The sequence below is a fragment of the Stegostoma tigrinum genome, chromosome 5 (assembly GCF_030684315.1).
Source record: "Stegostoma tigrinum isolate sSteTig4 chromosome 5, sSteTig4.hap1, whole genome shotgun sequence".
In the NCBI taxonomy this organism is placed as follows: Eukaryota; Metazoa; Chordata; class Chondrichthyes; order Orectolobiformes; family Stegostomatidae; genus Stegostoma; species Stegostoma tigrinum.
In genome coordinates, this window is record NC_081358.1 from 128,917,564 (window position 1) to 128,931,383 (window position 13,820).

At 44.5% G+C, this 13,820-nt stretch overlaps 1 protein-coding gene across 2 annotated transcripts in view; it reads right to left on the reverse strand.

Annotated features, from left to right (window-relative positions):
- The window catches only part of fastk (Fas-activated serine/threonine kinase), a 53,835-nt gene extending 40,250 nt beyond the window's left edge, over positions 1-13,585 (reverse strand). The window contains exons 1-2 of one of the 2 annotated variants that reach the window (XM_048529632.2): positions 13,472-13,585; positions 12,053-12,515 (exon numbers count right to left, since the gene is read on the reverse strand). In XM_048529632.2, coding sequence (XP_048385589.1) covers positions 12,053-12,470 — 418 coding nt within the window. In that variant the 5' untranslated portion in view covers positions 12,471-12,515; positions 13,472-13,585. Of the gene's footprint in view, positions 1-11,842; positions 12,516-13,471 lie in introns of both variants that reach the window. The other variant, XM_048529631.2, reaches the window with a different exon arrangement.
- Positions 13,586-13,820: the final 235 nt, after the last annotated feature.

A 13,820-nucleotide genomic window follows, 5' to 3' on the forward strand; every position in this document is an offset into this window, starting at 1 on the left:
GCTCTATGCTGATTGCAGTTTGGTGATCTTACTGAGACATACAAGATTCTGTCGGTCTTGGCAGGGTAGATGTTAACAGGATGTTTCTCTTTATCACAGGACGTAGAACAAGGGGCACTGTTTCAGAACTAGGGGGTTACCATCAAAGATGGAGATAAGGAGGAATTTAATCCCTCAGAGGGTTGTTGTGAGTCTTTGCACTCCTCTACTCCAGATAGCAGTGGAATTGAGTGACAGAATTTATTCAAGGCTGAGTTAGATAAAATTTGATCAAAAAGGGAGTTCAAGGGTAATGGAAGCAAACAGCAAAATGCAGTTGAGCCCACAATCAGATCAGCCACACTCTTATCAATTAATGGACTAGGCTCAAAAGGCTGAATGGCCTACTCCAGTTTCTAGTTCTTATGTTTCCCCAAATAAAAAGCTTCTGAACCTGCATGGTATTTGATTGTCCGTGAAATACAATGATACACGAGTTATAGCACAAAGATTTTTAAAAATTATTTGATGGGATATGTGTTTCACTGGAAAGGCCAGGATTTTTTGCACATCCTGAAATTCTCCTGTACTGCTGCTTGCTTGGCCATTTCCAAAGTCACTTTAGAATCAAGCATGCAGCTGTGGTGTGAAGCCACACATAGGCCAGATCTGATAATGGTCGTAGGCTTTCTTCTATAAAGGACACTGGTGAACCAGATGACGTTTTACAAGAATTGATAATATTTTTGTGATCATTGCACTTAAGACCAGCTCTCCAGATTTTATTAATTGAATTTATGTCACTGGCTTTTGTAGTTAGATTTGAATCCATGCCCCAGAGCCTTAGCCTAGGCACCTCAATTGCTAATCCAGTAACATTAGCATTATGCAACTATCCTCATCTAGATTTTTATTACCAGTACATTAATGTATGCTGCAGATTTTAAACAAACAGAGAGTGGGTTAAGGGAAATTTAGAAATCTAAAGAGAATTTTTGAGGCAACAGAGCAGTAAAACTATTTGGATTAACAAAAAGGATGGCACAGGGCAAAACACTAACAGTAATAAAACATTGGTGAATGAAGGCCATGCAATCAGCAGTTAAAATATAAAACTAAGGGCTCTTCAACTGACATCGTGATGCACTGACAATAAGGTAGATTAATTAATGGCGCAAACGGACATCTTATTGTTAAGAAGTTGTGTACAGTAATTGTGAATTGGAAGACAGGAAGCTAGAAATTGCTTTCAAAATTAAGGGAGAAGAGTATAGTACTTTTCTAAGCTTAGCAATGTATACAGAAATGTCTCTAAGCAGTTGAAGGGGTACAGACAGTTCTGAAATTGAAACATATATCAATTGGCTGTAAGATTGGTAACCTTAGGCTTGTTTCGATGTTTTGGTCACTAGCTAGAATCAGCCAATGAATTTAGAACAAGCACTTAGTGACTGAAAGTCAATTGAATTTAAACCTGATGGTTTTGACAACCTCGGACCAGTGCCCTTGTAAGAAAATTGATATGTCATCCAAGGTGTACATGGATAGGGCTTTTGAAATTGGTGTGAAAGCAAACCGCCATCTGAGAAAAAAGCATTTAGCTGTCACAAGAAATTGCTAAGCTCTCTAAGAAAGCACCATTAATCCCTAAAAGGTACCACGGCACTTCTAGCTAAGATTCTTCAAAGAACACTTCAAAGACAAATCATCCCTGACAGTTGGATCAGCAGAAGAAAGGCATTTATGACACGAGAACAGCAGAAGAAAGGCATATAAACATTGAGAGATTAAGTTTTAATTTATTTTCTTATTACTTTGGTTTATATAAGTGGGACTATTGTTTATTGGAACAGCATGCCTGTAGAATTTAGTTCAGTTAGGGAATAGTTAATAGTTAAGGGAGAATTATTCTGTTTGTTAGTAGTTTTGTTGACTTGTTCACAGTCGGGGATAAATAAATAAATAATTACTTGTTATTTATAAAATGAATATCAGGGATTTTCTTTCATTTAACCTCCCCTTCTCCATAAGAGTTAAACCGATTAGGCGAGGTAAGGCGAGCTTCTCTTGGTGTTTCGGGTTTCATTATTAGAAGGGGGTTTCTACTCCGGCTGTGACAGAACGATAATATCAAGAATAAGGGAATTTAAATACAATGAAACATTGGAGAAATTGGGCTTATTCTCCTTGCAGCAAAGATTAAGAGGTGCCCTTATTGAAATGTTCAAAGTTATGAACAATTTTGACAGGGTAAAGAAGGATATTCTGATTCTACGGGTTGATATGTCAGTAATTAAGCGTCACAATTTCAAGGCTGTCAGCGAGGAAGCTAGGAATGAGATGAGGGAAACCTCTTTATTCAGAGTTGCTAGGCTTTGGAATGTGCTGCTTGCGACTGTGGCGGAAGTGGATTCCATAGGAGGTTTCAAAAGAGAGTTGGACAAATACCCGAAAAGAATGAAGTCAGGTGGCTACAGAGATAGGGCTGGAAAGTAGGACTGTGTAGCTCTTTCAAGAGCCAGTACAGACAGGTTGGGTTGAATGACCTCCTCCTGTACTGTAAATTTCTATGGTTCAAAATATAGGTAAATGGTTTTGATCCAATCGCTGTTACAGGGAAATGGCTACAAGTGATCAAGGGTAAAGACTGACAATGAATACAAGAAGAGAGGTAGGCATAACAGGAAAGGATAACATAAGGGCATTGGCAAGAAACGGTCTTGGCTAAAATAAATATCAGGATGTGGAGTTGGCATAGGAGGAGATCAGGAATATCAAAAATCACTGGTGGGAATAATTTATTGGTTCAAAGCAACAGTCATGGGGAATAAGGGACATAGAAACAAGGGGCAACAGTGGGCCATTCACCCTCTAGAATCTGCTCTACCACTCAATAAGGTCATGGCTGTTCTAACGGTAACTTCAAATCCACATTCCTTCCTACCCTTGATATTTAGACGCATTATTGCAATACCAAGGCAGATAAGACTATGGGTCAAGTACTGGCAAACGGAATTAGGATAGTTGAGTGGTTCTTTTCAACTGGTACAGACATCATATATCAAGGATAATGGGAACTGCAGATGCTGGAGAATCCAAGATAACAAAGTGTGAAACTGGATGAACACAGCAGGCCCAGCAGCATCTTAGGAGCACAAAAGCTGATGTTTCGGGCCTAGACCCTTCATCAGAGAGGGGGATGGGGAGAGGGTTCTGGAATAAATAGGGAGAGAGGGGGAGGCGGACCAAAGATGGAGAAAAAAGAAGATAGGTGGAGAGGAGAGTATAGGTGGGGAGATAGGGAGGGGATAGGCTAGTCCGGAGAAGACGGACAGGTCAAGGAGGCGGGATGAGGTGGTAGGTAGGAAATGGAGGTGCGGCTTGAGGTGGGAGGAAGGGATGGGTGAGAGGAAGAACAGGTTAGGGAGGCGGGGACAAGCTGGGCTGGTTCTGGGATGCAATGGGGGAAGGGGAGATTTTGAAGCTTGTGAATTCCACATTGAAGTCCACTGCCTCCTGCAGTGCCACAATGATGCCACCCGAAGGTTGCAAGAACAGCAACTCATATTCCGTTTGAGAACCCTGCAGCCCAAGGGTATCAATGTGGACTTCACAAGCTTCAAAATCTCCGCTTCCCCCACTGCATCCCAAAACCAGCCGAGCCTGTCTCTGCTTCCCTAACCTGTTCTTCCTCTCACCCATCCCTCCCTCCCACCTCAAGCTGCACCTCCATTTCCTACCTACCACCTCATCCTGCCTCCTTGACCTGTCCATCCTCCCTGGACTGACCTATCCCCCCCCCTACCTCCACTCTCCTCTCTACCTGTCTTGTTTTCTCTCCATCTTTGGTCTGCCTCCCCCTCTCTCCCTATTTATTCCAGTTCCCTCTCCCGATCCCCCTCTCTGATGAAGGGTCTAGGCCCATAATGTCAGCTTTTGTGCTCCTGAGATGCTGCTTGGCCTGCTGTGTTCATCCAGCTCCACACTTTGTTATCATATATCAAGGACCTTTTTCCATGCTGTGGATCTCTATGACAATAATAACCTTTCACCCCCTCGCTTAACAAGGGTCTATCCACTTCTCCCTTAAAAGAAATTCAAAATCTCTGTTTCCACACCCTTTCAGGAAAAAAGTTTCAAAGGCTCACAACCCTCTGAAAGAAAATAATTAATTTCATCTCTATTCCACATTCACGCTGTCAAGGCTCTTCGGGATTCTATGTGTTTCAATTAATTTGCCTCTCATTCTTCCAAATCCCAATGGACACAAGTCTAGCCTGTCTAATCTTTCCTCAGTTCCATTCCAGCTATTAGTCTGGTAAACCTTCTCTAAGCTGCCTCCAATGGAGTTATGTCCTTCCTTAAATAAGGTGACCAGTACTGTAAGCAGTATCCCAGTTGCGGTCTCACCAGTATAACTGATGGAATTAACAGATATTTAGTCATTGAGTCATAGAAATAGATAGCACAGAAATGGACCCTTTGGTCCAACTTGTCCATGCCTACCAGATATCTCAAATAATTCTAGTCCAATTTGCCAGCATTTGGCCCATATCCTTCTAAACCCCTCCTATTCATATACCTGTCCAGATGCCTTTTAAATGTTATAATTGTACCAGTCACCACCACTTCCTCTGGCAGCTCATTCCATACACCCACCACCCTCCTTGTAAAAAAAAAGTTGCCCCTTACATCCCTTTCAAATCTTTCCCTTCTCATCTTAAACATATGCCTTCTACTTTTGGACTCACCCACTCCAGGGTAAGACTTTGTCTATTTACCCTAATCCATGACCCTTATGATTTTATAAATCTCTATAATGTCACCCTTCAGCCTCTGACACTCCAGGGAAAAACAGCCCCAGCCTAGTCAGCCTTTCCCTATTACTCAAACCCTCCAACATTCTTGTAAATCTTTTCAGAGCCCTTTCAAGTTTCACAACATTTTTCCTGTAGCAGGGAGAATAGAATTGCATGCAGCATTACAACAGTGGCCTAACCAGTGTCCTGTCCAGCTGCAACATGACCTCCCAACTCCTACACTCAATGCACTGACCATAAAGGCAAACATACCAAACACCTTCTTGCTTTCCCATCGACCTGCAACTCCACTTTCAAGGAACTATGAACCTGCACTCCAAGGTCTCTTTGTTCAGCAACACTCCCCACGACCTTATCATTAAGTGTATAAGTTAGTCCTGCACCGATTTGTCTTACGAACTCACATTTATCTAAATTAAACTCCATCTGTCACTCCTCATCCCAGTGGCCCATCTGATCAAGATCCCGTCATACTGTGAAGTAATATTCTTTGCTGTCCACTACACCTCCAATTTTGGTGTCATCTGCAAACTTACTAACCGTACCTCCTATGTTCACATCCAAATCATTTATATAAATGATGAAAAGCAGTGGACCCAGTGCTGATCCTTGTCACACACCACTATTTGCAGGCCTGGAGTCTGGAAAGCAACCATCCATCTTTTCTGATGAAGGGTCTAGGCCTGAAACGTCAGCTTTCCTGCTTGGCCTGCTGTGTTCATCCAGCTCTACACCTTGTTATCCACCACCACCCTGTCTTTTACCTTCGAGTCAGTTCTATCCAAAGGGCTAGTTCTCCCTGTATTGCATGTGATCTATACCACGAGAAACCTTGTCGAATGCCTTATCAAAGTCCATATGGATCATGTCCACCACTCTGCCCTCATCAATCCTCTTAGGTACTTCTTCAAAAATAAACTCAATTAAGTTAGTGAGACATGATGTCCCACACACAGCCATGTTGACTATCCCTAACCACTCCTTGCCTTTCCAAATACACGTAAATCCTGTTCCTCAAGACTCCCTCCAACAATCTGTCCACCACTGATGTCAGGCTCACCAGTCTGCAGATCCCTGGCTTTTCCTTACTTCCTTTCTTAAGTAATGGCACTACATTCGCCAACCTCTAGTCTTCCAGCACCTCACCTGTGGCCATCGATGATACAAATATCTCAGCAAGGGGCCCAGCAATCACTTCCCTGGCTTCCCACAGAGCTCTAGGTTACACCCAATCAGATCCTGGGGATTTATCCACCTTTATGCATTTTAAGATGTCTAGCATTTCCTCCTCCGTAAACGGACATTTTCTGAGATGTCACTATTTACTTCCCCGTGTTCTCTATCTTCCATAGTCTTCTCCACAGTAAACACTGATGCAAAATATTTGTTTAGTATCTTCCCCATCTCCTGTGGTTCCACACGTAATGATATTTAAGGGGCCCTATTCACTCCTTACTTACCCTTTTGTCCTTAATGTATTTGTAGAATCCCTTTGGATTCTCCTTAACCCTATTTGCCAAAGCCATGTCCCCTTTTTGCATGTATTTTGTTAAATATTTAACAGATGTTTTGTACTACTGTCAAAGACAGACATTACAGGCCATCAATACAGGGCAATCAAGATGCTAAAAGAAGCGTAAAACCTAAACCTAAGATCATTAATACCAGCACAGGAAGAATTCCTTGAGAAAATTAAGGGACTGAGATCTGACAAATCTCTAGCACTTTATGGTCTGCATCCTTGGGTTCTGAAAGACATAGCTTTTAAGGTAAATTGAAGGGAATCAGTAGATTCTTTTCATTCACTCATGGGTTGTGGATCCTTTTGGCTGGGTCAGCATTTATTGCTCATCCCTGGTTGCCCTTGAGAAGGTGGCAGTAGTGAGAGATAATGGGAACTGCAGATGCTGGAGAATTCCAAGATAATAAAATGTGAGGCTGGATGAACACAGCAGGCCAAGCAGCATCTCAGGAGCACAGAAGCTGACGTTTCGGGCCTAGACCCTTCATCAGAGAGGGGGATGGGGAGAGGGAACTGGAATAAATAGGGAGAGAGGGGGAGGCGGACCGAAGATGGAGAGTAAAGAAGATAGGTGGAGAGAGTGTAGGTGGGGAGGTAGAGAGGGGATAGGTCAGTCCAGGGAAGACGGACAGGTCAAGGAGGTGGGATGAGGTTAGTAGGTAGCTGGGGGTGTGGCTTGGGGTGGGAGGAAGGGATGGGTGAGAGGAAGAACCGGTTAGGGAGGCAGAGACAGGTTGGACTGGTTTTGGGATGCAGTGGGTGGGGGGGAAGAGCTGGGCTGGTTGTGTGGTGCAGTGGGGGGAGGGGACGAACTGGGCTGGTTTAGGGATGCAGTAGGGGAAGGGGAGATTTTGAAACTGGTGAAGTCCACATTGATACCATTGGGCTGCAGGGTTCCCAGGCGGAATATGAGTTGCTGTTCCTGCAACCTTCGGGTGGCATCATTGTGGCAGTGCAGGAGGCCCATGATGGACATGTCATCTAGAGAATGGGAGGGGGAGTGGAAATGGTTTGCGACTGGGAGGTGCAGTTGTTTATTGCGAACCGAGCGGAGGTGTTCTGCAAAGCGGTCCCCAAGCCTCCGCTTGGTTTCCCCAATGTAGAGGAGGCCGCACCGGGCAGTAGTGAGCTGTCTTTTTCAATTGCTGCAGTCTATTTGCTGTTGGTAGACTCACAATGCTCCTAAGGAGGGAGTTCCAGGATTTTGACATAGCAACACTGAGGGATTGGTGACATATTTCTTCAACAGGACGGTGAGTGGCTTGGAGGGGAATGTGCAGGGGGTGGTGTTCCCATGTATCTTTTGCTCTTGTCCTTCTATATGGAAGTGGTTGTGGGTTTGGAAGGTGCTGTCTGAGGAGCCTTGGTGAATTTCTGCAGCGCATCTTGTAGATGATGAACAGGTTTTAGGAATTCAGGTGAGGTACTCGCTGCAGGATTTCCAGCTTCTGACTTGCTATTCTCGCTACTGTTTATATAGCAAGTCCAGTTCTGTTTCTGGTCAGTGGTAAACCCAGGGTGGCAATCGTGAGGGATTCAACCACAGTAATACCACTGTATTTCAAGGGGCAATCGTTTGATTTTCTCTGCTGGAGATGTTCATTACCTTGGAGTTGTCGGGCATGAGTGTCGCTTGCTAATTGTCAAGTCAAGCCTCCATATTGTCCAAATTGCTTCATTTAGAAATGGACTGCTTCAGTATCTGAGAAGTTGTGAATGGTGTTGAATATAGTGCAATCACCAGTGAACGTCTCCATTTCTGACCTTATGATGGAGAGAAGATCATTGATGAAGCAGCTAAAGATGATTGGGACTAGGACACTACCCTGAGGAAATTTGGCAGAGATCAGAGATGTCCTGGAGAGGAGATAACTGACCTCGAAACTCAACAACCATTTTCTTTTGTAATATCTTTGATTTCAACCAAAGAGTTTTGTCCTGATACCCGCTGACTTGAGTTTTACTACAGTCGTTGATGCCACACTTGATATCAAGAGCAGTTACTCTCAGCCTCAGCTCTTGAATTTATCTAATTTGTCTGTGTTTGGACCAAAGATGTGATGAGGTCAGATATAGTAGATATTTTCTAATCTACCTGTTTCTGAAGTACCTGAAACTTGAATCTGAGTCTTCTGGCACAGAGATAGGGGCACTGCTAATAGCACTGCAAGAACATTTTCTTTAAATTGACACATTTGGACATGCTATGACACACTTCCAGGAGAAGTGAAACTTAGAACTCAGGTCTAGAGGCAAAGAGACTGCCACTGCACCTCAAGAATGCCTACCATACTTGGATTTCCAAAACACTCTAAATAATGGACCAGAAAAAAATGTTAGCGCGCAAGATAAGTTTGAGAGTAATATTCGAGTCTAGACAGCATGTTGGTTAACACAGGAGGAAGCAGAGTAGGAATAAATAAGACATTTTTAAGTTGACAGGCTATGATTAGTCCAGTGTCACAAGGATTAGAGTTGAGACCTCAGCTATTTGCAATCTATATTAATAACCAAGACGAAGAGACTAAAAATAACATCTAAGTTTGCTGACAATGCAAAGCTAGGTGAAAAGCTGTAGGGGGGACACAGAGAGGCTGTAATGAGACCCACAACAGATTAAAATAAAACAAAGAACCGTGGAAGCCGAAGATCTGAAGCAAAAACAGAAATTGTTCCAAAGTTTCTTCAGCAATTTATGCTTTTGTAGCAACTAGTTAAGATCATTGGTCATCTGGCTCACTTTTGTCCCTTACAGTAGGAAACTGCCATCCTTACCTGGTCTGGCTTACATGTGACTCCAGACTCTCAGCAATGTGGTTGACTCTGGGCAATTAGCGATAGGCAATGAATGCTGGCCTAACTGGTGATGTGCTCACTGCATGAAAGAATTTTTAAAAATAGTATAGCAGATAGACTATAATATAGAGAATTGAAAGGTTATTTACAGCAGTGGAAGGCAAAGAAAAGCACAATATTTGTGAAAGCTGTGAAAATGTTCATGTACCATGGGACATGGATGTCCTTTTATAAGCAGCTTAAAGTTTACAGTCAGGTACTGCAATCAGGTGGGAAGGCAAATAGCATTTCAACCTATTTTGGAAGGGGATTGGAGTCCAAAATTAAGGAAGCAATTGTACAGGGTTGCAATGTGTTGGAACAGTTTACAGGAGGTTTACTAAACTGACTACCTGAAATAAGTGCATCATCTTATGATGAGAGGTTGAACAGGTTGGACTGAATTTAAAGGAATGAGGGGTGATTTGATTGAACTGTTTAAGAAGGACATTATTACATTGGAGAGGGTTCAGAAAAGACTCACTAGGATGATGTTGGGACTGGAGGGTTTTGAGTTATAAGGATAGAGTGGGACATTTTCCCCTGGATTGTATGAGGTTGAGGTTCAGACAGGTTTATAAAATCATGAGGGGTACAGATAAAGTGAATAGCACAGGTCTTTTCCCTAAGGTGGGTGAGAGCAGAAAGATTTGAAAGGGACCTGAGGGGCAACTTTTTCCACACAGCGGATAGTTCAAATGTGGAACAAACTGCCAAAGGAAGTGGTACATGTAGGTACAGTTACAATTTTTAAAAGACGTTTGAATAGGTACATGAAAAGCAAACATATATAGGCATATGGGCCGAATTCAGACAAGTGGACTAGTTTAGTTTGAGAAACTGGTCAGTACGAACAAGTTCGACTGTGTTGTATGATTCTTATGATGTGGAAAGATGTTTCCTCTGTGAGTCCAGAAGCAGGGAGCAGTTTTAAAATTAGGGGTTGCTCTTTTAGGTCAAAGATGTGGAGAATTTCTCTCAGAAAGTTGTGTAACTTCAAAAATTCACTTTCTCAGAAGGTGGTGGAGGCGGATTCATTGAATATTTTTAAAATCACAGGTGACTGGATTGTTGTTAGACAAGGCAATCAAGAGTTATAGGGAGTAGATGCAATGTGGAATTTGAAACACAAACAGATCAGCCATAATTTTACTGAATAGCAGAGTTAGCTTGAAGCCCCAAATAGTTTAGGAGCACAAGTAGACCATACGTTTGTTATGTTTTGGTAATGTAACTGGAATATTAAGTGATGTTTTGATGCCCATATACAAGGATATGTGTATTGGAAGCAATATTTTATATATTAAGGTTCCTGGGATGAAGGGGTACTGACATGATGACAGAGTGAATAAACCGGGCTCCTACCCTTTGGAATTTAGAATAACGAGAGGTGATCTCATTGAAGCATACAAGATTTGGAGGGGGTCTGAGCGAAAGGTTGATTCTGCCCAACTGAGGAATCTGGAACATGGTGACATTGTCTCAGAGCAAGCAGAGAATCGTTTAGACCTGGGTTTAGGACAAATTTCTCCACTCAAAGGATCGAGAATCCTTAGAAATCTCTACCACAGTGGATTGTGACCCTCCACTGTTATATATAAGGCCAGGCTACATACAATTTAATGTCGAAGGGAATCAAGCACAGTGGGCAGCATGCAGGGAGGGCCGTTAAGGACAGGTATCAGCCATAATCGTGTTGACTGGTTGACCAGACTCAAATGGCTGACAGGTCTAATCCTGCTCCCATTTCTTTTGTTCCTACAGCAAGTAGGCTGTATGATAGGAACCCATAATTTCTATACCAGCCAGTCCAGAACTAATGTTCCTTTCACTGTCTCTTCTTTGGCCTGTACCCTAACTATCCAATTTTAAAAACATAAGAACTAGGAGCAGGAATAGACCATACAGCCCCTCAAGTCTGCTACACCATTCAACACAGTCATGGCTCATCTCATCTTAGCCTCAACTCCACTGTCCTGTCCGCTCTCCACAATCCCTCAACCCATCGCTAATTAAAAATATGTCTGCGTCCTCCTTAAATTTACTCAGTATCCTGCCGTCCACTACAATCTGGGACAGTAAATTCCACAAAGTTACGACCCTTGGGAGAAGTAGTTCTGTTTTAAATCTGCCACTCCTTTAGCCTAGAGTCATGACTACTTGCTCTAGACTGCCTCACATAGGAAACATCCTCTCTACATCTACTTTGTCAATCCCTTTAGCATCTTATGTACCTCAATTAGATTTCATCTTGTCCTTCTAACCCCCAGTGAGCACAGATCCAAAATGTTCAAACTCTCTTCATAAATCAAGTTTTTAATCTCTGGAACAAATCAAGTGAATCTTCTCCAAACTGTCTCCAATGCAGATAAATCCTTCTTTTCAAAGATGCAATGGTTCCTGCACCAGCTAACTGCCGTGGCATAGAAAGTTATGCTGTACCAGCCCACTACTCAAAGGAATTCCTCCGATCCTCCTCTTTTGTCGGCAACCATTTTAAATTGTTAACCTCAACCAGAGGAACTAATCCCTGTTCATTGTACCCATGTCCCAATGTAGTGCCTCACCTTTCCTCTTCAGGGCTGCACATATTATGCACGAAATATTTATTTAAAAAGACTGTTTTATACAGAATACCTCCTGATGTTAAAAACATTGGCTGGAAAATATTGGAGATTTTCCCTACCCAAAGCAGCAACGGCGTACAGACAATTCACGATGCTGAAGTTGTCGAATTTGGAGCAATCACTCACGATGGACTGGCACAGCTTTTGGAAATCTTCCAGCTCCAACATCTGGCTGTAATGTGTCACCATGGTGGATCCTGCTGGCAGCTGCTGCAGGACCTGACCAATTTTTTGCAGGGCAATGGGGTAATGATTGTAGGAGATCTTACCAGGGTTCTGTGTCACCCAGCGCAATACTTCCCCCACAGTCCGTGAGCGGTCAATCAGCCGTTTCATGGTGAAGAAAGTGTCATAGCTCATCTTCTCATGGATGAAGTTCCAGGTTTTCTTCTTGGTGGGATGGTGATGATGGTGGTGGTAATGAGGTTTGTGTCCATTCCGTCTCCCCTGGTACAAATGTGGGAAATGCTCTGGATAGGCTGCCCAGATGTGCGGCTTGCAGGTGTGGTAACAAGCTGTGTACATGGCAGCCGGGCCCTTTGGCAGGCAAGCAGCAGCTGGGCGGCAGGCCAGGCGGAGAAAATGGAGAATGCAGCCCAGGCTGAGACAAGTCAGTCTGTCTAACAGCAGAACACTCTCACCCCTTGGCAGCAGAGAACTGAAGCAGCGCAGAGGCAACCTTTGCATCTTAGGTATCGCTCACCTCGAGGGAGTATAGAGAACAGCAGAAACCTGCAGCAGAACAAAGCAACAGAGACCACTCAGAACAGCAAAGTGTAGTGTTTGACACCATAAAGTCAACCTGAAAGAAATGAAACTTCTCCAACGTCACCTGTCTTCCCACAACAGACAGTTGGAAGCCCACCACAAGGTGGGCTAACACAGAGGGACTCGAGGCCACACTTCAGAGTCCTGGAAGGTGGAACTGTTTTATTAGACACCTCTGGAGCAGGTTGGACTTGAACCCCGGTCTCTTGACGCAGATATTGGGGCACCACTCTTGGAAGTTAAACAGTGAGACGGAACCTCAGACTCAAGGAACAGTCAACACTCAACACAGAGGTGAGGACGGTGTGTTTTTTTTCAGGGGTCATTAACCTTTGGGATTCTCGACTGCTCAGCATCATTGAGACCATCTCATATTGGAGACCAGGCTGTTTCTGGGGCTGACAATCCAAGGAGTACGGCAAGAGATGGGGGTGGGCAGGAATGTAGGATCAGGATCAGAGTGACCTTGGTCTGTGTGAAGAGGAGGGTAGGGTTGGAGGGGGGCAAGGTTGGAGAAAGTTGGAGAAGGAAGGGAACGGAGTAAATCTGACTGGGATGGGGTAGAAGACACTCTAATGATTGCAGGTTTAAAATAAAGATCACTCCAGATTACATAAATAGAAAATAGATTTTAGAGGAATATTAAATAAAAAAAGATTTTGCTGTTGTATTAGACTAAAGCAAAGGGGGAGTCAGTGGCACATTTGGGAGACAGAAAATAATGTCCAGGTTTAAAATCCATGACAACCTGGACAGCCCCCTCTTTCACCTCCCCCTCCCCCCCCCACCGCGGGATCACACTGATCCCGCGGGGCCCGGGGCCCGGACCCAACCGCCACAACCTCCCCGAGCCCGGGAAACCTCTTGACGCCGAACCCCCGGGTCCAGGCCTCAGGCCCCGGGCTGCTCTTTACACTCACATCCTCGGCCCGAGCGGCCTGGGCCCGGGCAAAAGCCGCGTCTCCTTCCTGATCCTGCAGCCGGCACCGCGCCGCCAGCTCCGGGCACCGCGCGCCGCCGACACGCGGCCAAGGGCGCGGCCCCGGTGCGCGCACCCGGCACGCAGCGCTTACGCACAGAGCGTGACGCGCGCAGCAACGGCTCAGAGACCGTGAGGGAGCGGGCACTGTCGGAGGGTCCGTGCTGAGGGAGAGTCGCACTGTCGGAGGGTCAGTGCCTGAGGGAGCGGGCACTGTCGGAGGGTCCGTGCTGAGGGAGAGTCGCACTGTCGGAGGGTCAGTGCCTGAGGGAGCGGGCACTGTCGGAGGG